General features: G+C 38.9%; 4 protein-coding genes across 4 annotated transcripts; 3 read left to right on the top strand and 1 right to left on the bottom strand.

The window, feature by feature from the left end:
• Positions 1–289: 289 nt before the first annotated feature.
• Positions 290–26,725, bottom strand: LOC128205462 (uncharacterized). The gene is made up of 4 exons (XM_052907113.1): positions 25,585–26,725; positions 7,070–7,228; positions 6,714–6,942; positions 290–5,938 (listed from the first exon to the last, which is right to left on the bottom strand). The coding sequence occupies exon 4, from the start codon at positions 5,272–5,274 to the stop codon at positions 1,354–1,356; it is 3,921 nt and encodes a 1,306-aa protein (XP_052763073.1). The 5' UTR covers positions 5,275–5,938; positions 6,714–6,942; positions 7,070–7,228; positions 25,585–26,725; the 3' UTR covers positions 290–1,353.
• On the top strand, positions 11,907–20,516 carry LOC128205464 (uncharacterized). The gene is made up of 2 exons (XM_052907114.1): positions 11,907–12,176; positions 18,946–20,516. Exon 2 carries the CDS (start codon positions 18,947–18,949, stop codon positions 20,171–20,173), a length of 1,227 nt encoding a protein of 408 aa, XP_052763074.1. The 5' UTR covers positions 11,907–12,176; position 18,946; the 3' UTR covers positions 20,174–20,516.
• Positions 13,083–16,240, top strand: LOC128204991 (uncharacterized). Its single transcript, XM_052906386.1, has 2 exons — positions 13,083–14,252; positions 15,149–16,240. Exons 1-2 carry the CDS (start codon positions 13,083–13,085, stop codon positions 16,238–16,240), a joined length of 2,262 nt encoding a protein of 753 aa, XP_052762346.1.
• Positions 20,181–21,107, top strand: LOC128204990 (putative deoxyribonuclease TATDN2). The gene has a single exon (XM_052906385.1). It carries the CDS (start codon positions 20,181–20,183, stop codon positions 21,105–21,107), a length of 927 nt encoding a protein of 308 aa, XP_052762345.1.

The raw sequence follows: 26,725 nt of genomic DNA, 5'->3' as shown, positions 1-26,725 counted from the left end.
AGACGTACCGTTTCCAATTTGATCAAATAGCGTTTCCAGTTTTGACTCATTTTGGATTTGAAACTGCAACACCTTTAGGATTAATAATTTCTGTCATGTGTTTCCGTTGCGGATAGAAAAATCCGACCCGAGGGCACCTGCGTTGCCAGGTTACGAGTCTTGCCGTTTTTATATCCGGTAAAGAAAATACTTTAAACGGCGTATTTTTGTATATATATATATATATATATATATATATATATATATATATATATATATATATATATATATATATATATATATATATATATATAAAGTTAATGTTTATGGAACTTATCTATTTAAATCTCAAAATTATGATTACATAAAGTAAATTATAAAAGAAATTGAAATTAATACGTCACAGCGCGTGACTCATCTGGCATGGGGGATGCCAGATGGAGATTTCCAGCGCGGCTGAATTCACCGGAAATGCCTATCCGGTGTGCTAGAATGAATTTTCCAGCACAGCTGAATTCACCGGAGATGCCTATCCGGTGTGCAAGAATGAATTTTCCAGCACAGCTGAATTCACCGGAAATGCCTATCCGGTGTGCTAGAATGAATTTTTCAGCACAGTTGAACCGGAGATGCCTATTCGGTGTGCTAAAAAACTGGATTCTCGCATATAATATCTTCACCCAAATAAGTGGTGTCGACAGTTACGTCTGGGTGTTTCGAATTTCTGCATTCCCCAAACCTGTCGCAAACATACAATCGCCGATTCTACTTCCTCAACTGTTGAACACAGAACAGGACATTCATAGAAACTGATATCTGATACACGGAGCTCGCCTGGCAGTTCGACCATTCCGCCTGCAGTATTGGCTGAGGCTTGAAAAGTATTTGTACTTGTCAGCAAGGCTACACGCTGCTGAGCTTGAACACTCTACACACGCCTTCAAATCCAACCTTCTCTACAGCAATCGTCTTGATAAAAAATATGTCTAAACATTTTAAGCGAAACTTGTATGATTCAAACATCTCAGCACGGGCTCGACTAACAGTCAATGAATTTAATATTTCAGTAGATACGTTATCAAATCATATTCTTTTACAAGGACAATAACATTCAGATATCAAATGTAAAACACTGTCGCAAAATTCTGTTTGTGCACCAGACAATCGAACCTCCTCTAGATGCGAAAGGCTGACATTTCCCGTTTGTATGGGTCTATCTATTTGTTTTTGAAACTGATCTGACAGTCGGAAGAGAAACAGACGCTATGACTGAACGCTGTGTTCATGAAATTGCGTCTCAGTAGACACTCCAACAAAAACAAACCTTTATAGGTGCTACCTCCTGTATCAATTCTGACCTTCGTAAACCAAAAACTACCCTAGGGGAGACGGGGTGATGGCCACGTGTACATTATAGCTAATTTGAAGAGGTATTTGGAACCACTGAGATGGGTTGAGGGTGATTTTGGCCAGGTGACAATTCTGTATTCTTATTTTGGAGATATGCCTGAGACCGCTGAGATCGAAGTGAGTATCTGACAGGAATGTCAATGCATCAAGGCGTAGTTCCTGTAGTGCACTACAACATTGCATGTTACATACGTCAAATATACCCGTCAACACTTCAGATGTGGTGTTGTCAATAATTAATGTGTGTAATTCCTGACAATTTACCAAATCAAGGGGAACATCCATGGTCACGTGCATTAAACAGAGTTTATGTAGACTATTAGAAAACTGCGACCCGCTTACAAAGGACACCTTCATGCGAGGCAATTCCTGCATCCACTCTGACCTCATGTACAACCAGAGTTTCTCTAGGCAGGATGGGGTGATGGTGATATTGTCCAGGTGACAATTCTGTATTGTTATTTTGGAGATATGCCTGAGACCGCTGAGATCCAAGTGAGTATCTGCAGGAAATTTCAATGTTGTAAGGCCTAGTTCCTGTAGTGCACTACAACATTGCATGTTACATACGTCAAATATACCCGTCAACCCTTCAGATGTGGTGTTGTCAATAATTAATGTGTGTAATTCCTGACAATTTACCAAATCAAGGGGAACATCCATGGCCACGTGCATTAAACAGAGTTTCTGTAGACTATTAGGAAACTGCGAACCGTCTACAAAGGACACCTCCATGCGAGGCAATTCCTGCATCAACTCTGAACTCATCTTCAACAGGAGTTCTTCTAGACAAGATGGGTTGATGGTGATATTGTCCAGGTGACAATCATCTATTATTATTTTGGAGATATGTCTGAGACCGCTGAGATCCAAGTGAGTATCTGCAGGAAATTTCAATGCTTCAAGGCGTAGTTCATGTAGTGCATCACAACAATGCATGTTATAAACGTCGCAAAGACCTGTCAACCCTTCCGATGTGGTGTTGTCAATAATTAATTTGTGTAATTTCCGACAATTTGCTAAATCAATGTGGCCATCCATGGACACTTGCATTAAGCAGAGTTCATGTAGACTATTAGAGAAATGCGACCCGCCTACAAAGGACACCTTCATGTGAGGTAATTCCTGCCTCCACTCTGACCTCATGTACAACCAGAGAACCTCTAGACAAGATGGGTTGACAGTGATGTTAGCCAGGTGACAATTCTGTATTCTTATTTTGGAGATATGTCTGAGACCGCTGAGATCCAAGTGAGTATCTGCAGGAAATTTCAATGTTGTAAGGCAAAGTTCCTGTAGTGCACTACAACATTGCATGTTACATACGTCAAATATACCCGTCAACCCTTCAGATGTGGTGTTGTCAATAATTAATGTGTGTAATTCCTGACAATTTACCAAATCAAGGGGAACATACATGGCCACATGCATTAAACAGAGTTTATGTAGACTATTAGGAAACTGCGACCCGCCTACAAAGGACACCTTCATGTGAGGCAATTCCTGCCTCCACTCTAAACTCATGTACAACCAGAGAATATCCAGGCAAGATGGGTTGATGGTGATGTTAGCCAGGTGACAATCATCTATTATTATTTGGGAGATATGTCTGAGACCGCTGAGATCCAAGTGAGTATCTGCAGGAAATTTCAATGTTTCAAGGCGTAGTTCCTGTAGTGCACTACAACATTGCATGTTACATACGTCGCATATTCCTGTCAACACTTCAGATGTGGTGTTATTTATAAATAAACTTTGTAATTTTCGACAATTTGCTAAATCAATGTGGCCATCCATGGACACGTGCATTAAGCAGAGTATCTGTAGACTATTAGAGAAATGCGACCCGCCTAAAAAAGACACCTTCATGTGAGGCAGTTCCTGCCTCATCTCTGACCTCATGTACAACCAGAGTTTCTCTAGGCAGGATGGGTTGATGGTGATGTTAGCCAGGTGACAATTCTGAATTGTTATTTTGGAGATATGTCTGAGACCACTGAGATCCAAGTGAGTATCTGACAGGAATGTCAATGCATCAAGGCGTAGTTCCTGTAGTGCACTACAACATTGCATGTTACATACGTCGAATATACCTGTCAATCCTTCAGATGTGGTGTTTTCAATATTTAATTTGTGTAATTTCTGACAATTTGCCAAATCAAGAGAAACATACATGGCCACGTGCATTAAACAGAGTTCCTGTAGAGTATTAGAGAACTGTGACCCGCCTACAAAAGTCACCTTCATGTGAGGCAATTCCTGCCTCACCTCTGACCCAATGGACAACAAGAGAACCTCTAGGTAAGATGGGTTGATGGTGATGTTGGTCAGGTGACAATTCTGAATTGTTATTTTGGAGATATGTCTGAGACCGCTGAGATCCAAGTGAGTATCTGACGGGAATATCAATGTGTGAAGGTGTATTTCCTGTAGTGCATCACAACATTGCATGTTACATACGTCGCATATTCCTGTCAACCCTTCAGATGTGGTGTAATTTATAAATAAACTTTGTAATTTCCGACAATTTGCTAAATCAATGTGGCCATCCATGGACACGTGCTCTAAGCAGAGTTTCTGTAGACTATTAGAGAAATGCGACCCGCCTACAAAGGACACATTAATGTGAGGCAATTCCTGCCTCACCTCTGACCCAATGGACAACAAGAGAACCTCTAGGTAAGATGGGTTGATGGTGATGCTGGCCAGGTGACACTCCTGTATAATTAATATTGCGAGATGTGTACATATGGAAAAGTCGATATGATCATCGTGGAAAGTAGTTCTTTCTACTAATAAATACGCCAAAGATGCTGAGAATAAGTTTGGATTTATTGCTGTGGTAAACGTACATTTGCGTATGACAATTGTTTCCAGCTTTATACCGCTTGCTTTCAAAAGTGCATGGTACGGTCCAATGCCTGAATCTTGTTCGAGCAGTATATGTTTCAACGAAATTCGCGGCGTTTTAACGCCATTGTCGGAACATTCTTTGTGGGCTAATGTAATTGTAGATTGATAGTCAATTAGATCGGAAATGTAAAACATGCTGTCTCTATAAAACAGCCGTTCTTTTTCATTAAATATGTCTAAACACTTGCAACCTTGTTCGTAGTTCATGACACATAAAAACGACAACATATCGGGTGACATTACAGTTTCAAATTTGTTTATAAACTTTTTCCATACATCACTATCGAAATCCTGTGAAGATAGAAACACACAGGCTAGCATCTCCTTGTAAGTCTGATGTAAAAATGTGTACAAACTTCTTTCTTCTGATATCGTTTTCAGGCTTGTGTTCGAAAGAAGTCCAGATTTAAGAAGTACTGTCGTTTCCTCTTTCCTAAGTTTCCTTATTTGGTGTTCTTCTATTAAAGATCTATTATCGCCTAAGAGTGAAGAGGCAGCCAACTTTCCAATATCGTGAAGTAGTTTTGCTAAACCACAGCATGTGTAATTTCTTTCATCAAAACATTCGGGAAGTGCATGTGTTTGACCATTATTCTTATATAACTCACTTAGACCTTGTACGAGTGGTTTATCTTTCTTTTCGGCACTACGTAGCATCAGTTCTATCATATTTGCGTACAAATGCGATCTTGTCTTACCAAGGTTCATCGATTTCTGCTTGTGATAATCTGACTCTGTTTTGTACTCTGTACTGCCCATGGCTTCATTCGTTGGATATGTTTTATTTTCACTGCGTTTGTTGTGGTAGACGCATAACAACTGCAGTGCAAACATGGGATTTTGGAGATGAGATTCTACATGTTGAATCTGAACAGCATGTACGAAATCACTGGTCTCATATGATGTCTTGAAATGCTTGTTTAAAAATTCGTTCGCACGAATCACAAGTTCTTTCGACATATCTTGTTTCATAGCCTCAATTTGCGCATGTGTATATTACTGACCATATTTATATTTGCAAGTTTCCAAGGACGTGATGTTATAAGAATGGTATAGTTTCTATTAGTGGCTAGGGGCATAATGGAAGGAACGTTACATTCATCTAAGCCATCTAAAATGAACAAACCGTTTTCTTTAGATAAGATTTCATCAAAGGTAGTATTATCCCGCGTTAATTTTGTGTCAACTAATTCCGTATGCGAGAAAATGATATCCTCTAATTTATTACATTGGTTTTCACGTAAATTTATGTAAAACAAATATGTGAACTCTTTTAAATACTCGATATCGCTAAAAACGGTTTGGGTGCCACTAACCGTCGGTTTCAGATCGGTCGATCCCTCTTGTACCTTACACCAAGAGGCAACCAAAAACTTACAAAATGATGTCTTTCCAACACCAGCGTCTGCGGTAAGAATGATTATACCTTTTGAACTGAACAATTGTTCCAGATTCGTGAGAGGTTCTGTGGTGTGTTCTTTTGATGTCTCGTGTGTCTGCATTGACTGAGGAATAACTCTACTAATATTTGGTGGAATATAAAATTCATCGAGTCCATCTACAGTCTCAAGAAAATGACCAAGCGTCAGCGTTGAGTTGTTCTCCCGGTGATATTTTATGAGAGCCTTATTCAGATCTGTAAATTAAAAGAATAAACGTTAGCGGACATTTGTTCTCCCGGTGATACTTAATGAGAGCCATATTCAGATCTGTAAATTAAAAGAATATGCGTTAGGAGACATTTGTTTTCCTGGTGATATTTTATGAAAGCCTTATTCAGATCTGTAAGTTAAACGAATATGCGTTAGCGGACATTTGTTCTCCCGGTGATACTTTATGAGAACCATATTCAGATCTGTAAATTAAAAGAATATGTGTTAGCGGACATTTGTTTTCCTGGTGATATTTTATGAGAGCCATATTCAGATCTGTAAATTAAAAGAATATGCGTTAGCGGACATTTGTTCTCCCGGTGATACTTTATGAGAGCCATATTCAGATCTGTAAATTAAAAGAATATGCGTTAGCGGACATTTGTTTTCCTGGTGAACGTCGCTAAGATTCTCCTTCGGATCTGTTAAATAAAAGACTTCGTGATATTCATAGTTGTACCTAAAACAAACAGTAATCAAACCGATTTTTGGGGGGTATGTTTTAGGAAGGCATTTTGCAGGAACATAGTTATGCAGTAAGTTTATATATGCACATAAAAAGGTAAACGTTGCTGTCCTTGTATGTAAGTTATATCGTATTGTACATAATCAATCTTTTTAAATTGAACATTTGTTATTGAAGTGTTGATAGCGTGTGTTCATGTTGAGTGAACGCATGAGGACACGCAACAACACCAATGTAGCTCTCTTTGCCGAAAGCCTTAATTTTATAACAACACATTGAACTAAACCACTGACCTGATTTAAATGAGGCTCGTTTATCCTCACTCAACCCTGTTATGTCTTGGATGGCTCTTTCTGTAGCATCTTGTATAGCATTGACGCCTTCATCTGACTTGCAATCAAGCACGTCACCAAGGGCCGACGATTTTCTCTCTAATCCGGATCTCAACTCTACGAATATTTCTTTAAGGTCAAGTGCTGCTTTGATGTCTGAAGGTCGAATCACAAGTTCGTCTTTCTCTAGCTGTAAAAATACCTAGTTTACATTAACTTATGAAGTGTTTTCTAACGTCGACGTACACAAACCTGCAAAACATACAGTGCAGGTAGGCTTCGAACATTTAAGCGAACGTTTACTCAAAGAATCTTACCTGATCCAATTGGTCAATTGCATCTTGCGCAAGAGGATTTTCTTTGTTGAAAGTTGGGTCAGCAAATAAAGTCTTGAGATCAGTTAACCGGACTTTCAAGTCATCGTCCGTAACCTCCAATCCGGGAACGTGGCGAATATGCTTTCCGACGTCACGTACCTGAAACAGGGATACAAAGTGTGTACATTGACGTAAGCTAAAGGTATAACGTCCGTCGTTAACTGTAAATGGACGTCAGTTCAAGGTATATCGACAATCAACATACAATGAATGTAGTTAAAGGAACTACGTCAGTTAACCATAAAAGGATGCATGCTAAAGGTATATAACGTCCGTTAACCATTTATGGACGTAAACTTAAGGTATAACGTCCGTTTTACTATTTGTGTACTATTACTATTTACGTACATAAGCTAAAGGTATAACGTCCGTTTCCCCTAAGCTAAAGGTATAACGTCGCTTTACCATTGATGGACGTAAGCTAAAGGTATAATATCCGTTTACCATTTATGTGCGTAAGCTAAAGGTATAACGTCCGCTTCCCGTAAGCTAAAGGTATAACGTCAATTTACCATTGATGGACGTAAGCTGAAGGTATAACGTCCGTTTACCGTTTATTGGCGTAATCTAAAGGTGAAACGTCCGTTTACCGTTTGTGGACGTACGCTTATGGCATGACGTCCGTTTACCATTTATGGATGTAAGCTAAAGGTATAACGTCCGTTTACCGTTTGTGGACGTACGCTAACGGTATGACGTCCGTTTACCATTCACGAACGTAAGCTAAAGGTATAACGTCCGTTTACCGTTTGTGGACGTACGCTAACGGCATGACGTCCGTTTACCGTTTGTGGACGTACGCTATAGGCATGACGTATGTTTACCATTTATGAACGTAAGCTGTTATACGGGATTCTTCCAATCTCTAGTGAAGGATTTGCCATATCAAAAATCGTAAAAAAAAATCCGTAAACGTACAATTATTTGTACTAATATCCAATAAGCAATTATTAAAGTAATTTATCTCATATTTTCATTAAAGTAAAGCAAAACATTTTCATTCGTTTAGCGCCCAAAAGTCACATGGTCTCAGTTTCAGATTTGGTTCAAGCATTTAAATAAGCTGAAGAATTATTTTAAACATGTATACAGGTATATAGGGTCACGGACAATACAGACCATGGACCTTACGGACCAGACATAACAGACCAGAATTGGGGATATAAAAAAAACATATTTAAGGACATTATGGACCATGATAAATAATTTTATTCACAGTTTGTTTTAACTTTATGCAACAGTCAATTGTAACCACGGCCCCCCAGGTCCGGGGAATAGCGGGGACTTTGACTTTCGGGCCAGCCAACCCCGGGTAAAATCCCCTGCGGGGACGAACAGATGGTAAAATCCCCGCCAAACGCCCCCGCACCCATGGGACCTTAGGTTCGGCCTATTCCCCGCTATATTTTTGCGAACACAAAACCACCGCATTCACCCTGTACTGCGGGGCCACATGGAAGGTAATAACACGGCCCCTTTCCCCGGTATACCAGGGTGGGGGCGTGGTTACAATTGACTGGTGCATAACATATCATATTTGCAGACAATGATATATAATTTAACTCATAGTTTGTTTTTACTTTATATTGTACCATATTTTGGGACATTATGAACCATGAACTATACATCACTCACAGTTTGTTTTAGAACAAAATTTATATAATGCCATATTTGAGGTCAATTATGGACAATGATTTATAATTTTACATACAACTTATGTATACATGGGAATGTGAATATTTATATGTTCTTATAGGTGATAGATTGCTCTGATAAACTTTGGATTGTCATATTTGTTTGTTTTCCGTTTCATCTGTTTTAATTGTTTACTATATTTATTTATATATACATATCATCATACATATTGAATGTTATTTGTATATTTCATGAAATATGTATATGTTTATAGACAATGTACCATGTACACGTCGGAATAAATATTTCTGTCTGTCTGTCTGTCTGTCTTTAATTGAAAGGTTCAGTGAAAGTGCGCCATCACACTGGGTTTTCACACTTTCATGATTGCCAATTAAAGGCTGTTTCATCAGTATTATGTTTGTTTCTTTTAGTATATACCAATGATAATTACGGGCCACAATTACAACTAATAAACACTGATTTATGCAACAGAAATTGCCAATTTTAAACATCAGTTGGAGTGAATAAATAAAAAAAAATGTTAATAACTATAAATCATGGTTTGTAAGTTTCTCAAGATGGTCCGTAATGTCCCTAAATATGGTCCGCTATGTCTGGTCCGTAATTTTCATAGTTCGTTATGTCCGTAATTTGGTACATATAGGGGCCTTAACTTTATCGTACACACGGTATGCCACAATATATACAATTTTATAAACAGGTTGAAATTCAACAATTCTTCAAAAACCTTCATGTAAATTCACTTACAGCTGGCTTTATACTATTTCTAGGCATAATTGTAAGTGTATCTTTGTTGATTGCTTGGCATCAAATTTTCTAACAAGTCCTGCTATATAAATTACAGAATTTAAGCAAGCCTGGAAGACATTTTACCAATGTAGGTCTTACGGGCTTGTGTTAATTTCGACTGCTGGCACATTAGCCATTTTTAGCACTGATAAAGATTTTTTTTTAATTGGAATGTAACTTTAAACAAACCTCAATGTTTGTAATATTTACTGATAAATTATATATATATATATATATATATATATATATATATATATATATATATATATATATATATATATATATATATATATATATATATATATATATATATATATGATCAATATTATAATATATAAAGCGTTTATGACATTTCATAAGATAAAAATAAATTACCAGTATATCAATATAATATTGATTCGCATGTAATTCAAACTCAAGACCAGTCAGTTAAAATAAATGACAAAAATTTATAAGCCCCTAAATGCTTTTCTACATGGAATGAAGTGTTTTTCTTAAAACTGCCGTGGCTGTTTAAAGAGCAGCATAGAGCAGTGTGTCGTAAATATATAATTTCTCACAAGAATAAGTACAAAAATCATTAATAATAGTACAGTAACGAGGGCAAACAGTCATTTTATTAACCACCTATATCTATATGGTAATTTCAATGTCAAGTTTAATTTGGCTAAAAAAGAAGAAAGATATATGGTAATCCATCAATGTACATGTATAAGTAAGTTATAGCACAGACACGAGCATGTGAACTCTGACCTTTAAATGTCTTGTGTGACCTTGACCTTTGAGGAATGGACCCGAGTCAAGGTCACTGCATATCGTCTCAATGAGGACAACATTTGTACCAACTAATATGGTAATCCATCAATACATAAGTAAGTTATAGCCAAACAAGAGCATGTGTACTCTGACCTTTAAATGTCTCATGTGACCTTGACCTTTGAGGTATGGACCCGGGTCAATGCCACTGCACATTGTCTCAATGCGACAACATTTGAACCAAGAAATATGGTTATCTATCAATGCATAAGTAAGTTATAGTGTGAACACGAAATGTTACGGACAGACAGACAGATGGACAGACTGACAGACGAATGAAGTGCATTCCTTTAAACACCTCCCCAATCTATGGCGGGGGATTTAAAACCATTAAATAATGGTGAATATTCAAAAAAATATGAGAATTTCAAGATACTGCTCATCACTTGTAAAAATGAGCATAGACTGCATAGTCCAGTCCACACTGATACCTTTTTACTTTTCTTCAAACAAGTTATGTGCAACACACAGGGGGCAGAAACAAATTATTTTTATTTATTCTATCCTTTATGCATATACCAGTATATATATATTCCTTAAGGCTAGAATATTATATACAAATAATTTGTTTCTGCTCCCTGTGGTCTAACATTAAAAAATCCACATTATAACCAATATCACCAGTTATCACATGCTATATGTACATGGAATTTGATTATAAGCTAACATTAATAATATAAATAACTACAGATAACATTTGAAATTCCATGAAAATGTGCAAAAACATCAAACAAGTATCCATAACAATTTGCACATACTTTTTATGCAGTTATCATATTTTTGAAACCTCATTTAACTATTCAAAATGAGTGAGGGCACATATGTTAAAAATATAAAAATGTCAAGAATAGTCATATATAATAAAAGAAAAAAGTATAATAAATCTAAACAATGCTAGTGAATAACACCAATATACCAACATTTTATACAAAGGAATGAAAAAACGTTTTTTACATCGGCTCTCCTGATTGTTTACTACTTACACCGCCATTTTGATTTGGTTCCCGTATTCTCATTATTTTTCGATTGCACGACGGGCACCTGGTTTAGCTGATACCGGTCTCTTTTTGTAGAAAAGAGAATAAGGGTACCAGTCTAGTTTATTGACGTAAGCTAACGGTATGACGTCCGTTTACCATTTATGTACGTAAGCTAAGGTATAACGTCTGTTAACCGTTAATGAACGTAAGCTCAATATATAACGTCCGTTATTCGTTATTGGAGTGTTGTGACGACGCTTTGTCACTTAGTTGTATGTAACCCGGCCGACTATAAGGAGGCGTTTTGTAGAGCCTTACGGTGCGATCAAAAGACTGCGCATGCGCTCTCTTTGGATGCAGCCCGCGAAGACACAAGACGTTGCAAAAAGTGCTCTGTGTTCTTAGAGAAAATAAGAGTGTTTTGGTGTGGTTTGAAGGGGCCCTACGTAGTAATACAGGGTATTTAGTGGTGTCAGAAAAATTAACGAAACTTCGTCTGGAAAATTACATAATTTTGACCGGAAGTCGCATGGTTTAGGTCCAGCGAAAATTAGGACTATTTTGTTCAGTATTTTTTACTAACAAATTGTGTTGGACTGTAGACTTGTTGTAGTATTTTTTACTAGCAAGTGTGTATTTTGTTGAAATTTAACCTGGCTTAGTATTTTTTACAAGTAGGTGTAAATTGAGGCCTGTTCACTTAGTTTTAGTATTTTTTACTAGCAAGTGTTAGGGTTTATAGTGCAAGGAGTCGCAGATTCAGGCAAGAAAGACCTCATTAGACGAAAAAGATCAACAGAGAGGTTTGTGGAAAGTTAAAGACTTAAAAAGTAAAATATTTATTGATAATATATGAACTTATGGTTGGCAGTATTAACAGTATTTTGGATTTTGTATATATAGATCTGTGATAAGTTATCGCTTTAAATTGATTGCGTGTCAGAGGGATTTGTGGTTGGTTGCAGGGTCTTGCATTTGTATTTGTCACATTGGGTATTCTTTATCTAATGGTGATATGGAACAGGATTTTTTCTTGAAACATTTGCTTAGATATTGGGTATCTAGAAATTGCTAAGACAGATATTGGTGTATTTTTTACACAGTCTTGGGTGTATTTTTTACACAGTCGTTGGTGTATTGGTATACGTGGTGGAAAAGTGTATTGTTTACACCAGTAGGCCTTGAGTTAGCGCTATATCAGCATTTGTAGGATTTTACTCATTTGTCATATCATCTACTATTTCTAGTATTAACTATTTTTGATATTGAAGATTTAAAAAAAAAAAAAAAAACACATCAACACACAATCATGTTTGAATCATCATAATTTAATAAATGATATAAAGTAAAAAAAGTAGAATATTAATAATAAGAATGGCGTTGAAAATAAATTTGGCTACAAAGGATGAAATTGCAGCTATTATACCGGGGTACGGGGAGAAAAAATCAAACCTACTTATAAGGTATAGGGAAACAAATGGTCCATTTGATGAAGAAACGTTGAGGTATGTGTTGGGAGAGGAGACTTACGATAAAATATCGAGTCTGCTGGACTTTTCAATGGAGGAGCCAGCTGAATCTCTCGAGTATGATCTATTGGATGCAGATTTGAGACGGCAATTGAAAATTTTAAGGGAGGGGGTTGACTCCTTACCTGATGTGCCTCTCACACCAATAAGTGAAACGTTAGGGGCCATTCCAAAAAAAAAATGGTTGTTACACCTAAGGTACCAAAGACACTGAAAACAGAAAAATTGGAGTTTACTCCTAAACAGAAAGTGGCGACAGTGCAGGTACCTAGGCTTAAAAAAGTTGAGGGTAGTAGAGTGAAGTCCACTGTGAAGTTGGTGGAGGTCCCTGAAAAGAAAAGCACACATTCTGTGGAACGGGCAACCACTTTAAAAGAAACAGATACCGACAGTGATACTGAAACAGATATGTCACATATGGGGGGTTATCTTAGTAAATCAGTCCATTCTAAATCTAAACATAAATCACGTAGAAATAGACATCGTAGTAGATCACATTCAAAATCACCTTATAGAAAACATAAAAAATCAAAGAGATCCCTGTCACGCAAACACAAAAAATCAAAGCGCTCAAGGTCTAGAAAGAGGCGTGCTCATAGGCATTACAGTAGTAGTTCATCCTCATCCAGTAGTAGATCACCATCATTAGATAAAAGGGGGAAGAGATATAGCTCTTCAAGTGAGACAGAAGATTCTGACCAAGGGGTAAGGGGTAATCCCAGCAAAATACCCAAGTACTTAACATATGACGGTGTGTCAAACTGGACATCCTTTAAAGTTAAGTTTGACAGTTACAGGCGAGCTATGAGATGGACGGATGAGGAGAGCTTAGATTATCTGTCTTGGTGTTTACAGGGAAAGGCACTTGATCATTATTCTTTAATGGTCCAGAATGGGCATAGACTGTCGTTTCGACGGTTAATGCGCATGTTAGATAACCGTTTTGGCACCACAGAGCTGCCAGAAACGGCAAGGGCAAAGTTTGATCAAGCTTGCCAAAATGGGTGTGAGGCGTTGGAGGATTGGGCTGATCGAGTCCTGATGTTAGCTACACCAGCATACAGAGAGTTTAGGCACTTTGTAGTACAAAGGGAAGCTGTGAAGAAGTTCTGTCAGGGGTGTACGGATAAGGAGGCTGGTAAGTATGCGTGTTTACGGCACCCATCATCTATGGAGGAGGCATTGAACTTTATAAAAGAGTTTCAGTACACAACCTCAGCCATGGAGAGTGGTCGCCGCAAACGTAGGCCGGATGAGGTACAGTTCAATGTGGTTGACGACAGCAGAAATGCGCACCTTGAAAAAATGGTTGAGTCTCTGACAGAGCAGCTGACTGAATTAAAATCTTCAGTTGGTAACCAGGGACAAGGCTTTGGGTCTTGTTACTTTTGTGGGAGGAAAGGACATTTCAAGAGAGATTGCCTGAAACGTAAATAGTGGCAAAAGGAAAAAGATAATAGCCAGGGGAGAGCAGTTTAGGGTCAGTCGCAAAAGGGAAACGGCAAAGGGCCGGGGTCAGTAGGCCAATCCCTAGGTCCGAGGAAGAATTAGGCCGTAAAACTTCAGTTGATAAGGTCAGGCAGGAGGTGAGAAGTTGTGTACAAAAACCTGAGCTTTTCAAAGAGGAAGAGATAGTAACATCAGTGCATAGGGTATGTGCGGGATCTTCGTCCGTAAACATGATGGTAGGTGATGTTAGGGTAACAGCTAGGATAGATTCAGGTGCAGAAATAACAATTCTGTCTACTGAATGTTATAATAAATTGTCGTCAAGACCGGCTAAGGTGAAAGAGGTATCCATGCAATTGGCAGATAAGGATGTAGTTTTGAAAGGGTTTGTAACTCAACCGGTAGAAATACAATTAGGAAAGCAAAGTTTCAAATCTAGACTGTATGTAGCACCAATTAGTGATGAGTTGTTGTTAGGACATGATTTATTACATCATTTAGGCGTAAGTATAGACTGGTTGTCTGAAACATTGGTAGTTGGAGGAGAGCACATTCCATTACAAACACAATTTAAAGAAAGCAAACCAAAAAAAGCAAGGGTAACGATAGCAAAAAGACTAGTAGTACCTCCAAATTCAGTGGTTAGAGTTTCATGTAAGATAGATCAGGCATTGCACGATTACATAATCGAACCAAGTAGTGAGCTCAGTATTGAATCCCCTAGGGTACTGCGGAAGGCAGGGACGAGGCCTGTCATGTCTTTTGTGAATGCTACTGATCATTTTCAAACCTTTAAGAAAGGGAAATTAGTTGCAAATGCATATGAGGTTCAGGGTTTTGTACATAATGAAGAGAAAGATACTGTTTCTTACAGTGAGGAGGTTTGTGAAGTGGGCCTAAAGGACAGCAAAAAGCAGTGCTGTGATGAAGGGCATGGTGAGAAAGAAGGTTTTTTACCCCAAAATAAGTCAGGTTTCTTATCTGATAAAGACTCACCTGAAAAGAGAATGGGAGGAACTAAAGTTCCGGAGCATTTAAGTCAACTGTTTGAAAATTCCAGTAATAATCTAGATGAACAGCAAAAAAATCAGTTGGCCGATTTGCTCTGTAACTATGGAGAGGTCTTTGCCATTAATGAGTTTGATTTAGGTAGTTTTTCTACCATTGAACACACCATTGATACTGGGGATGCTCGCCCAATCAAGCAAAGAATGCGTAAAACACCAGCATGCTTTGTTAATGAGGAAGAGGCGCATCTGAAGAAAATGGTTGACGCAGGGGTAATCCAAGAGTCAGTCTCTGACTGGGCTTCAGCTCCTGTGTTGATCCGGAAAAGAGATGGTTCGGTTCGCTGGTGTGTAGATTATCGGGCTCTTAATGATGTGACAGTGAAAGACACTTTTCCTCTCCCATTAGTAGATGATTGTCTGGACACATTAGCAGGTAGTGTATGGTTTTCGAAACTAGATGCAAATTGTGCATATTGGCAGGTCAAAATAAGTGAGGCGGATAGAAAGAAAACAGCATTCTTAACTAAGTATGGTCTGTTTGAGCATGTGAGAATGGGGTTTGGTTTGACAAATGCCCCAGCAACGTTTTCTAGGGTGGTCAATCTTATTTTGAGGGGAATGAATTGGAAAACGGTGTTAGCCTTTTTGGATGACATCTTGGTGTTGGGTAAAAGTTTCGAAGATCATATGCATAACCTGGCTGAGACATTAGAGCGGTTTAAGAAGCAGGGGATGAAGCTTAAGCCGAAAAAATGTGTATTGTTTCAGAAGAAAGTGGAGTTCTTGGGTAGAATTGTAAGTGAAAATGAGATCGCCATGGCAGACCGGGACATAGAAACAGTTGTAAACTGCCTACTCCATCTTGCTCAAAAGATGTAGAGAGATTCCTGGGTCTGGCTAACTATCACCGGTTCTTTGTGAAAGATTTTGCAAGAGTAGCTCAGCCACTATATAATCTGACAGGGAAAAAACCATTTATCTGGGAAGAAGTGCAAAATGAAGCATTTAATGAACTAAAAACAGCTCTAACATGTCCACCTGTTCTGGCTTTGCCAAACAACCAGGACCCTTTCATTCTGGACACTGATGCGTCAGATTATGCAGTGGGTGGGGTGCTTAGCCAAATTCAGAATGGGGTAGAAAAGGTTATCTCATATTGTTGCTTTACGCTCACAACGGAGCAAAAGAATTATTGCACTACCCGAAAAGAACTGCTGGCTATTGTAAGATTGACCAGGCACTATAAACACTATCTTTTAGGTAATGTTTTTAGGGTGCGGACAGACCATAGTAGCTTAACCTGGTTGTTACGGTTTAAGGAGCCGCAAGGTCAATTAGCAAGGTGGATTGAGGAGTTGTCCCAATATCACATGGTGGTGCAACATAGACCAGGTTCTAAGCATGGTAATGCAGATGCCATGTCTAGGTTGCGGGATGATCTGGTGCCATGTCACTCTTATATTGCAAGTTACCATGTGGTGGTTGTGATTACTGCAAAAGAGCAGATGATCGGTGGGGTGAATTTACCAGGTCAGTGGATGAAGCGGTAGCCTTGAGAGTGATAACTGGAGAGAGTAGAGAAAGGAGAGCAGAGGATAATGTCAAAGTAGAAAAGGGAGGGTCTGAGTCAAATGAAGGTTTAGGGACACCTTGTTCAGGCAATTATTCAGGCTGTTTCAGCCAGGATATTCCTGATGGAAGTCGCCAGGGAGATAAAATCGGCAGTACTGCCGGGAAGGCACTCAGGGGTGATGGAGATCAGGGGCTTGCCGAGTTATGTCGGGAAGGGATCCTCAATGAGCGAAATCAAGGGGAACATACCGGATTGTACACCCGGGAGGGTAAACCTGATTCGTGTGTCAGGGAAAATCATATGTTTGAGCAAGGAGGCAGTTTTTCTGATTCATTGGGCTATGACATATCTGACAGTCAGTCAGGGTTTGACATTATCAGAGATGGAGCGGACATCATGATTAGAACCTGTTCTGTTAAGGTACCGCAAGAAGCGACAACAGAAAGTCCATCTTGTTGGGGGTTTACTTTTGAAGAACTCCAAATAGAACAAGCTGCTGATGGAGATTTGGGTATCATTAGGGCTTATCTTGAGGCAGGTACTGTGCCGACAGAGGGAGAGTTTTTTTTAGCCTCCTCTGACAGCAAGTACTATTGGATAAACAAAGAATTGTTTAAAATCAGTCATGGTGTGCTGTTTAAGCAAAAGAGGGAATCGGAAGATTTGGAATTGGTGGTACCCAAAGCATTGCAAGAACTGGCAATTTATTGGCATCATGATATACCTTCTGCCGCACATCAGGGGATTGCAAGAACCAAAGCTAAGATTAAAGAAAAATTCTTTTGGTTGCACTTGGGAAGAGATGTTGAAAGATACATCTTGTCCTGTGATGTGTGTGGCAAGAACAAGAAAACTAAGGCATATGGAAAGGTACCACTGGCTGAGTACCATGCCGGGGCACCAATGGAACGGGTCCATATAGATTTTATGGGACCTTTGCCAAAAACAGCACAAGGCAATGAGCACTGCTTAATGATGGTGGATCAATTTACAAAGTGGGTAGAATGTATACCGTTACCATCCCAAAAAGCAGAAGTAACCGCAAAGGCAGCCGTGAATGAGTTTTTCTCAAGATTCGGCTTTTCTTTTCAGATTTTTTCTGATCAAGGACGCAATTTCGAAAGTAAATTGTTTACAGCCCTTTGCCGTGCTTTAGAAATACACAAGGCACGTACCACACCGTATAGACCCGCAGCAAATGGTCAGGTTGAGAGGTATAATAGAACTCTGATGGAGGCGGTGCGTTGTTTTTTGGGCAAGTCGCAAAACAAATGTGATGAGCACATACCTCAGATAGCAGGAGCTCTTCGGTCAGCTGTGAACAGAAGCACAGGTTTCACACCAAACATGTTGATGTTGGGTCGTGAGGTGAACACACCGGCAAGTTTAATGTTCCCAAATCACGCTGACAAAAGTGTTGAACCGGAGGAGTATGTAGCAGAGCTACAAGAGAGGATGAAGAATGCTCATGACACCGCTCGAAAACAATTGAAAACTTCTTTAAAGCGGATGAAAAGGTACTACGATCTAAAGGTTCTATTAAGGCCATACAAAGAGGGGGATCTGGTGTACTTGTTAGACACGGCAGTGGTGAAAGGAAAGTGCAAGAAATTAACTGCACCCTGGAAAGGGCCCGCAATCATTACAAGAAAGGTGTCTGGTTACCAGTACCAGATTAAATTGAAGAATGCGGTGGTGGTAACCAATCATGACAGGTTAATGCCTTGTACAGCAAGAACTATCCCAGCTTGGATAAGAAAGTACCAAGAAAAACCGGATAGTGATCCATTCCTGTCAAAAGGAACTGGAACAGATGAGACAAAGTACTGTGTATGCAAGCAGCCATGGGGAGGTAGATTCATGATTCAGTGTGACTATTGTGATGAATGGTACCATGGTTCTTGTGTGAATGTTACACCCTCTGAAGCTTTGAATATTGATAAATACAAGTGTAGGAGTTGTATAACATCAAAGAATGTGTAATAGTCATTTTTTGTCTATTTTGTTTAAGGATGGCTGACAGCAAGATCGTTCGGGAGGTGAAAGACCTTCTTGAGAAAGGCCGCTACTATGAGCCTGCAGACAAATTGGTGTCACGCCTCAGCTTGGCACTCTGCAAGGAAGGGGACCAAGATCTTCTGAAAAGCCTGATAAAGGCGACGTGTGATCTGGCTCGTAGTACGGGACGAGGAAAAGGAAAGGGGTTGAATTTCTGTAAAAAAGTGGCCAATGAACTGAACATCCTGGAAGTCGTGGACAGGGAGTGGATAGTAACCAATATCCACAAACTTCCACCCATCAAAGTGACCAAGGAACAGATCTATGAGCCGCTGAAGCAAACAAAAGACCTCAGGCTGGAAATTGACCCCCAGATTGAAAAAGTGGTCAGCGATGCCGGAAAAGGGGCTGAGTGTGAAGAAATGGAGGTGGAGTTTGAATTGGACTTGTCCGCACATTCATCTCTACTAAATACTCCGGAAGGGGAAAAGGGTAGATCACCACGAATATCCCCCGTAAAGATTGTGGTATCCCCTGCAGTAATAAGGATTTCCCCTGTTAAGGCTCAACTGCCTGAACAAATTAGCCGGAAGACAAGTAGAGATGAACAGCAACCATCCACTTCAGAAGATCAACATCAGCCCAGTGCAGGAAACGGGAAAAGGTTGAAGAGAGCTTCTTGCTCTAACAACCCAGAGGAGAGGAGAGTTTTTTACTCTGAAGAGGCTGGAGGGAGTGGACGTCTGACTATATCAAAGGGAGTTTCTTACTCTACTGATAAGTCAGTAAGTAAAACTAATATGGTTCCACTCAACCAGGACACTTTAGCATCTGGAGGAGCAATGGAGGGCGTGGCCTTGCATTACGGGTATAAAAGAACCCGCACATGTATCATACCAGGCTGTGGAGGTAATACAAGGTACCCCAAAGTTCATGCCTTCCGGGAACATGTCCCAAGCATTTTTGATGAGCGCCTGCCCCCCGATGATGAGGAGGTTCTGGAAAGAAGAAAGCGGGCGTTGGTTCTCATGACGACCTGGATGCTTGGGAGACCAGGGACTTTAGATGAGTTGGCCGAGTGTCTCCGGATGCAGAGAGTGTTGGAGTTGGCGGATAATGTCTCTGTTTCGGACAGATTAAAGTTGCATATGGAGGCTTTTTTGCCGATATGTTGGACATGCGATTCCCGCCAAGTTTACAGTGTGCCCACTCAATTCTATTGGGGCGGTGCTTCACTATAAAGCATTGATGATAATCTTGGCGACGTTCGATCAGGAACAGCAGACTTATCTGAGAACCATTTTTGACGGGCCAGCAGATTTGATGAGGGATCCTCTGCCAATTGCCTATGATGCACACTTTCATCTAGACAGGTTGAAGACCAAGTTGAGTCTGCCAAATTGTGCTACGTTGGAGGCCATCTGGTCTAAAGCAGAAGTATTGCCCGACATGGAAATAGACCTCATCGGATCTTGTGCAAGCTTCTGTGATCCCAAGACGTGGCCAACAAACAGACAGCTTCAGGATCTTCCCGGGAGTTTGGCAGTGGCGGTAGGGATCCATCCAAGGCACGCCAGCAACCACCAATATGCACGAGAGTCTTCGGATCTCAAAAGGTTGGAAGTTCTTCTGCGCCAGAAAAGGGTTGTTGCGCTGGGAGAGATTGGTGTGGACCATTCGGAGATGCCGCATCATTGGCACCATCAATTGGAGCTGCTGGACGTCATTTTGCCACTAGCTCAAGAGAAACAGACCGTTATTTTCCACTGTAGGGGAATGCAGAATGATGACGGGACGGAGGCGTATCTGGTATTGCTGCACTATGCCAAGAAATACCTGAACAAGGACCACCCAGTGTATCTCCACTGCTTTACTGGAGACAGTTACGTCCTCGAAAAGTGGCAACATGCATTCACCCACCTGTATTGTGGTTTCACAGCGATGGCCAAAAGTTTCAACGAAGACCAGAAACAAGCCATGAAGAAGGTCCCGCTGACTTCCATGTTGTTGGAGACGGATGCCCCATACTTTCCACCCGAAGGAGAAAGGATCTCGGCTCCAAATCAGCTGTACCGTACCGCAAAGATTGTGAGCCATATATATGGAATGCCAGCGGCGGAACTACTCCAGGCTACAGCGGAAAATGGAAGGAGTCTGTTTCGTGGGGAGAACTAGAGGCAAGGGGGTAAATGGAACAAAGCTGAAAGAGAAATTTGGTATTTTTTACCAGTTCTCTGTTTTTAAAATAAAAAAAAATATATGAAAGTAACTTTTGTAAACCAAAATTAATTAAAGGGGAAAGAGAAATATGGTATTTTTTACCAGTTCTCTGTTTTTAGGGGAAAAATGGGAAAGAGAAATATGGTATTTTTTACCAGTTCTCTGTTTTTAGGGAAATAAAATAATAAATGTTCCATTTTCACCAGGAAATGGTATTATTTACCATTGAGACAGAAGTAGTATTTTTTACTGCTAAAACACTAATACTTAAGCTGAAGGCTGACCAATACAAGAATTTATCTCTTGCAATTTTTAGTCCCACTGTACATCTCAAAAACATTGTTAGGGGTCATGATATAGAACGGTTAAGTTAAGGGGTTACCATAGTATCATCAGTTAAAGGGGTATCACGGTTATGGTCCATTAAGGTGGTTAGTCTAAGCTTTAGTCCAATTTTGGTCAAAGGTGCAACTTGTCGGCAACAGGTTAAAGGGAGGTTACATTTAGGCAGGTTAACTCTTCCCGTTGTACCCAGACTTTAATTTATAAAGTTGGGGGGAGTGTTGTGACGACGCTTTGTCACTTAGTTGTATGTAACCCGGCCGACTATAAGGAGGCGTTTTGTAGAGCCTTACGGTGCGATCAAAAGACTGCGCATGCGCTCTCTTTGGATGCAGCCCGCGAAGACACAAGACGTTGCAAAAAGTGCTCTGTGTTCTTAGAGAAAATAAGAGTGTTTTGGTGTGGTTTGAAGGGGCCCTACGTAGTAATAAAGGGTATTTAGGACTAGTAGAGCCGGCATACTCACTAAACACTTTAGGAGGTAAGCTCATAGTTGGCCTAAGCCTATTGTCCAGCGTTCATTAATGGACTTAAGCCCTTATGTGTATCGTAACATTTCTTTATTTTTTTTCAAACAATTAGGTTAATATTATCATAGTCCACCCCGAGACCATCTTTAAAACTTGTAATGTGCCCCGTTCATCTTGTACTGGCGCAATGCGTACGTCAGTGCATAAAAAGTACATATACTTTGTTAACGACAAGAAAGCTACCTGGCAATACATGTTTATTATTGCCCTACAGTTAAATTGATCACTTTCAAGTTAAAAAAAAAAACATGCATAATTCCCCTTATAGTGATCCGATGAGTTGAACGTTGGCTGTCATGTTAAATGATGATGACATGATTAAAGCGATCAACAAATCAAGTGAAGTCCTGTAATTATTGCTAATGAACATTGTCATGGTTGATATATAAACAGAAATAAACGAGTGATAAAACCACGAGTGAAAAAATATTTTTTCTATGATCATGATTTTACACTATCAACAAATTTTATGTTTCTTTAATGCTTATGTTCGGAGTTTTTTTTTAGTATTTTAATTTATTTTTCTTAAGGCCACACCAAATTAATATTTCGTTCCTCGGATTTTTGCCCAAAAAAATTGTCAGTTTTCATAAAAATCGAAGCGAGCCAAGAGCGAAAAATATATTTTTCCTTATATTCAAAATAAATAAGAAAGATTGTTCAATATGATTGCTCTTAAACCCATTTTAATGCCATCTTGAACTGAACCTCTAATGGACATTGGGAAAATGTCGGAATACATACTATTTATTCATCCGTGTTTAGTACAAACATTATATGGATAAATCTAATTTCTTATATATAATTAAAACGTTCTTTAATATGACGATCATTCATAATAAGAAATAACCCTGCTTTTAATAAAAAGTATGAAACAACTGATATAAATCTACCTGAATCATTTTAACATCATATGCAACTGTATTTAGACATAACTTAGGATTGATTTTGGATTTGTAAAAAATAATCACTTACACAGGCATCATCAAACATCAGACTCCATAACATAGACTAAATTTTGTTTTTATTAACACAGGTAATGCAATGGCATGTGCTTATTAAAACAAAAAGAACAAGGGTATATTTCAGAGTACTGTTTTTGGTTATTTAGATGTTTTTATGCACCAGCCAATTGTATATACCTCCCCCCCAAGTCCGGAAGAGCAGTGACTTTGACTTCCGGTCTGTCAAAACCCGGGTAAAATACCCGACCTGCAGGGACACACTGCTGGTAAAATCCCCGCCAAATGGCCCCGAAACCCCGGATACCTATGTGAGGCCCATTCCCGACTATTTTCAATATGAACACAAAACCACATTCACTAGGCACTGCGGGGCCACCTGAAAGGTAAAAACACAGCCCGTTGCCTCCACTGTCGCCGGTATACCCCTGGAACGAGGGCAATGGGTGGGCGGGGCAGTGGTTACAATTGACAAGTTCCCCTTCCCTAAATTTGCCACCAACTTCCACCAAATGCCATGGATTTGGGTGGCATTTGGTGGAAAATGGGTGGCACTTGGTGGAAAATGGGTGGCACTTGGTGGAATATCAAGAATTCCACCAACTGCCATGAAATTTCCACCCAACTGGAGGTGGCAGTTGGTGTAAAATTGAACTCAGTTTTTTTCATGTGGCACTTGGTGAAAAACTGGACTTAGTTAATTTTTCGGATGGCATTTGGTGAAAAAAGACTTAGAAAATCTCAAGAGTTCTGTAAAATGGAACCATTACTTTTCATCATGGAATAAGAATAGCATTTACGACAGTGTAATATAGTATAATATGTGAATGTTTTTTATTAATCTTCAATATTATTAAGTAAGGGTTACTTTTAGAGGAATTATGATATTTCATAATTCATCATTTCACCTGATGAATAATCCTGCATGTGTTATCATTAGGGACTTTACGGTATTTAGGTGGTCATTGATAATTGTTTACTGTTAACTGTTATTTCATGATGTCGGTCACCTGACCAGTCATGTGATTAAGATAGAATTGTTGGTTCCCAAACTGGTTTTCATGTTTTTCTCATTAATATTCATTCCATTTTTAGCAACCAATGAGTATATGTTTTCCTGAGTTTTTAACCAATGAATGTCTTGTTTCAAGCTTTTGGTGAGCCTCAGCCAAATAATGTTTCTCAGGAACATTTCTGATTTTGGTTTCTGGCGTGATGGTTCTAATTAATTTAATAAAATTTCATTGGAAGGGAAAACATCAAATTAAAGGTACTTGCTTCTTTTATGTTTTTATTCTACTTGTATTGCAATTGAGATTCAAATAGTTATTTGAGATTTACTATTGCTGGAATTTAACATGGTGTTTTAACAAATAACTTAATATTTATTAACATGCATGTTTCAGCTTTACCATAAAACATGTGAGGATGAGCGTGAAATCGGTCTACCTCCATATCAGTAACTGAAGTATATACGATTATAGTCTACTAGAGATTATACTCTAGGTGTGTGTGTTTTATGTATATCAAGAATTGTAAATTTCTGTGTAATGTGTTCCATATAATTAATTATATTAACGGTTTTAATAACCTACATGAATTAATGGAACTCGCTGTATTTGTGTATTTTGTCTTGTGTTCTATTGCTTGTATTTGTGTACATTGTTTTATTCACAATTTAATTATAGTTATGTCCTGTTTGTTTCAGGGCTTATTAAAAATAGCTCAGTCCAGTATTTGGAAACATAATATAAAATAAACATATTGGAGACAACTGAAAATAAAGAACTCAAAATATTAATCACGCTTTGTCTTTTTGGATCTAAATGTTGGATTCAATATAAAGATACAACAACAGTTGCTGTTCATGCTGCTGTTTTAGCATCATTACATATGCTACTATTTAAAACTAACTGGTAATACTACTTTTGGGGATTTCTCCCACTACTACTATAACTACATGTCCTACTACTCTTTATCATGTTGGTGGTTCTATTGATGATGATTACAATGTTGGTGGTTCTATTGATGATGATTATGATGTTGGTGGTTCTATTGATGATGATTATGATATTGGTGGTTCTATTGATGATGATTATGGTGGTGGTGGTGGTGGTGGTGGTGGTAATTATGATGATGGTGGTGGTGGTGATTATGATGATTGTGGTGGTTGATTTTGATAATTGTGGTGTTGTTGGTAGTTCATTGTGGTGTTGGTGAATATGATGATTGTGGTGGTATTGGTGATGATGATGATTGTGGTGGTGGTGATAGTGATCATGATGATTGTGGTGGTGGTGCTACTATTGACCGAAAGGAAAGGAATTAATTGCTTAAATTGACCGAAAGGAAAGGAATTAATTGCTTAAATTAACTGAAAGAAAATGGAATAAACTGACTTAAAGGAAAAGGAATAAATTGCTTAAATTAACCGAAAAAAAGGAATCAATTGCTTTAAGCAAAATTTTTAAAGTGCGTATACGGAACCATTTGAGGTGCAAATCTGATAAAAGATTGGTCTTTTCCAAAGTATGAATGCTAAGCAAAGACGCAAACGCCTGGTTACTGTGAAGATGATAACGGAATTCATGTACATACCTTGTCGCATATGCTCTGTCGACTGGATAGGTCAGCTGTAAAATACTGTTGAAACTCTTCACAGTTGATGTAGACACTAATTATCCCGTTCAAGTCAGTATCGTCCTCATTGTCAACATCTGCGTAGCCATCTGGGGGCATAAAGCACTTAGCAATATCCCAGGCATTAACACACCATTTCCTTGCATCGGTGTTCTTCCATGATGGAAACCCAAACCTGTGTTTCTGTTCTATGGCATCCCGGAGCGTATCACAAATGTTACTCGGACATGGCCTGTTTTGGATAAAAAGTTTTGTATTTTGGTCCATATGGAATTTGCACCTTCCCGAATTGCAGACTCTATTTCCTAGAATACACTGTACGATTTCTTTTGTGCTGCAGCTATTGCAAGTGAAACCTAAATCGATCCCTTTTTTGATGTTTTCGATAACAGTGTTACGATACTCGTTACATTTAATTATAAGGCACGGGCGAAAAACACGCCCCTTATGAAATCGGCATTGTCCTGCATTACAAATGTTGTTATTAGTGTCACACGGTATTACTTCAACAATGGAGCAGTTCTCACAGAGGTCAGGCAAAACTTGATTTAATGCTGTTTTTAACTTTTCGACACGAATGTCATCACAAACCTTACAAGCGAATGGAGCAAGTCCTCGTTTTGTAATATTAACCGCCACTGACTCTTTGAGCCAGTTTTGGCTCCCGGGTGTGTTAAAATGTTTATTGTAGTCCTCCATTGTTTTAGCTATATTGTTATATTAAAGATCACATTATAGGTACTACAGTGGCAACATTAATCTACTATGATTCACATTCGTCTGTCGGAAATATTTCAGTCCTTTGAAATATTTTTCGGCAAAACATCTGCATAGTAAAGAAATAAACACATCCAAAATAGCGTTGAAATATTTTTAGTACCGCACGTTTTCCAGAACGAAATGATTCACTTTTATAATTGAAATGTTTATTTTTGCTTTCAATTACCTTAATAAAGGATGAATCCTAACCACAATGCTGTAGTTATATAATGCGTGTAAAATGTTTAGCATGTCCAAGCACCCAAAATGATTATAACATAAACAAAAACATCCGATCACTAGGGGTGTTCGTTATGAATGGTGACATTCAAAACATAGC

This window comes from Mya arenaria, chromosome 10 (genome assembly GCF_026914265.1).
Source record: "Mya arenaria isolate MELC-2E11 chromosome 10, ASM2691426v1".
NCBI classification, from domain to species: domain Eukaryota; kingdom Metazoa; phylum Mollusca; class Bivalvia; order Myida; family Myidae; genus Mya; species Mya arenaria.
This window is presented reverse-complemented; position numbering and strand designations above follow the sequence as displayed.

Bases quoted from the DNA above. Each gene is read 5' to 3' on its own strand.
- LOC128204990 (XM_052906385.1), top strand. From the start codon at position 20,181: ATGATAATCTTGGCGACGTTCGATCAGGAACAGCAGACTTATCTGAGA.
- LOC128205464 (XM_052907114.1), top strand. From the start codon at position 18,947: ATGGCTGACAGCAAGATCGTTCGGGAGGTGAAAGACCTTCTTGAGAAA.
- LOC128205462 (XM_052907113.1), bottom strand. From the start codon at position 5,274: ATGAAACAAGATATGTCGAAAGAACTTGTGATTCGTGCGAACGAATTT.
- LOC128204991 (XM_052906386.1), top strand. From the start codon at position 13,083: ATGGTTGTTACACCTAAGGTACCAAAGACACTGAAAACAGAAAAATTG. The intron at 14,253-15,148 runs GTTGGTAACCAG...CAAACCTTTAAG, and splicing joins TGACTGAATTAAAATCTTCA to AAAGGGAAATTAGTTGCAAA.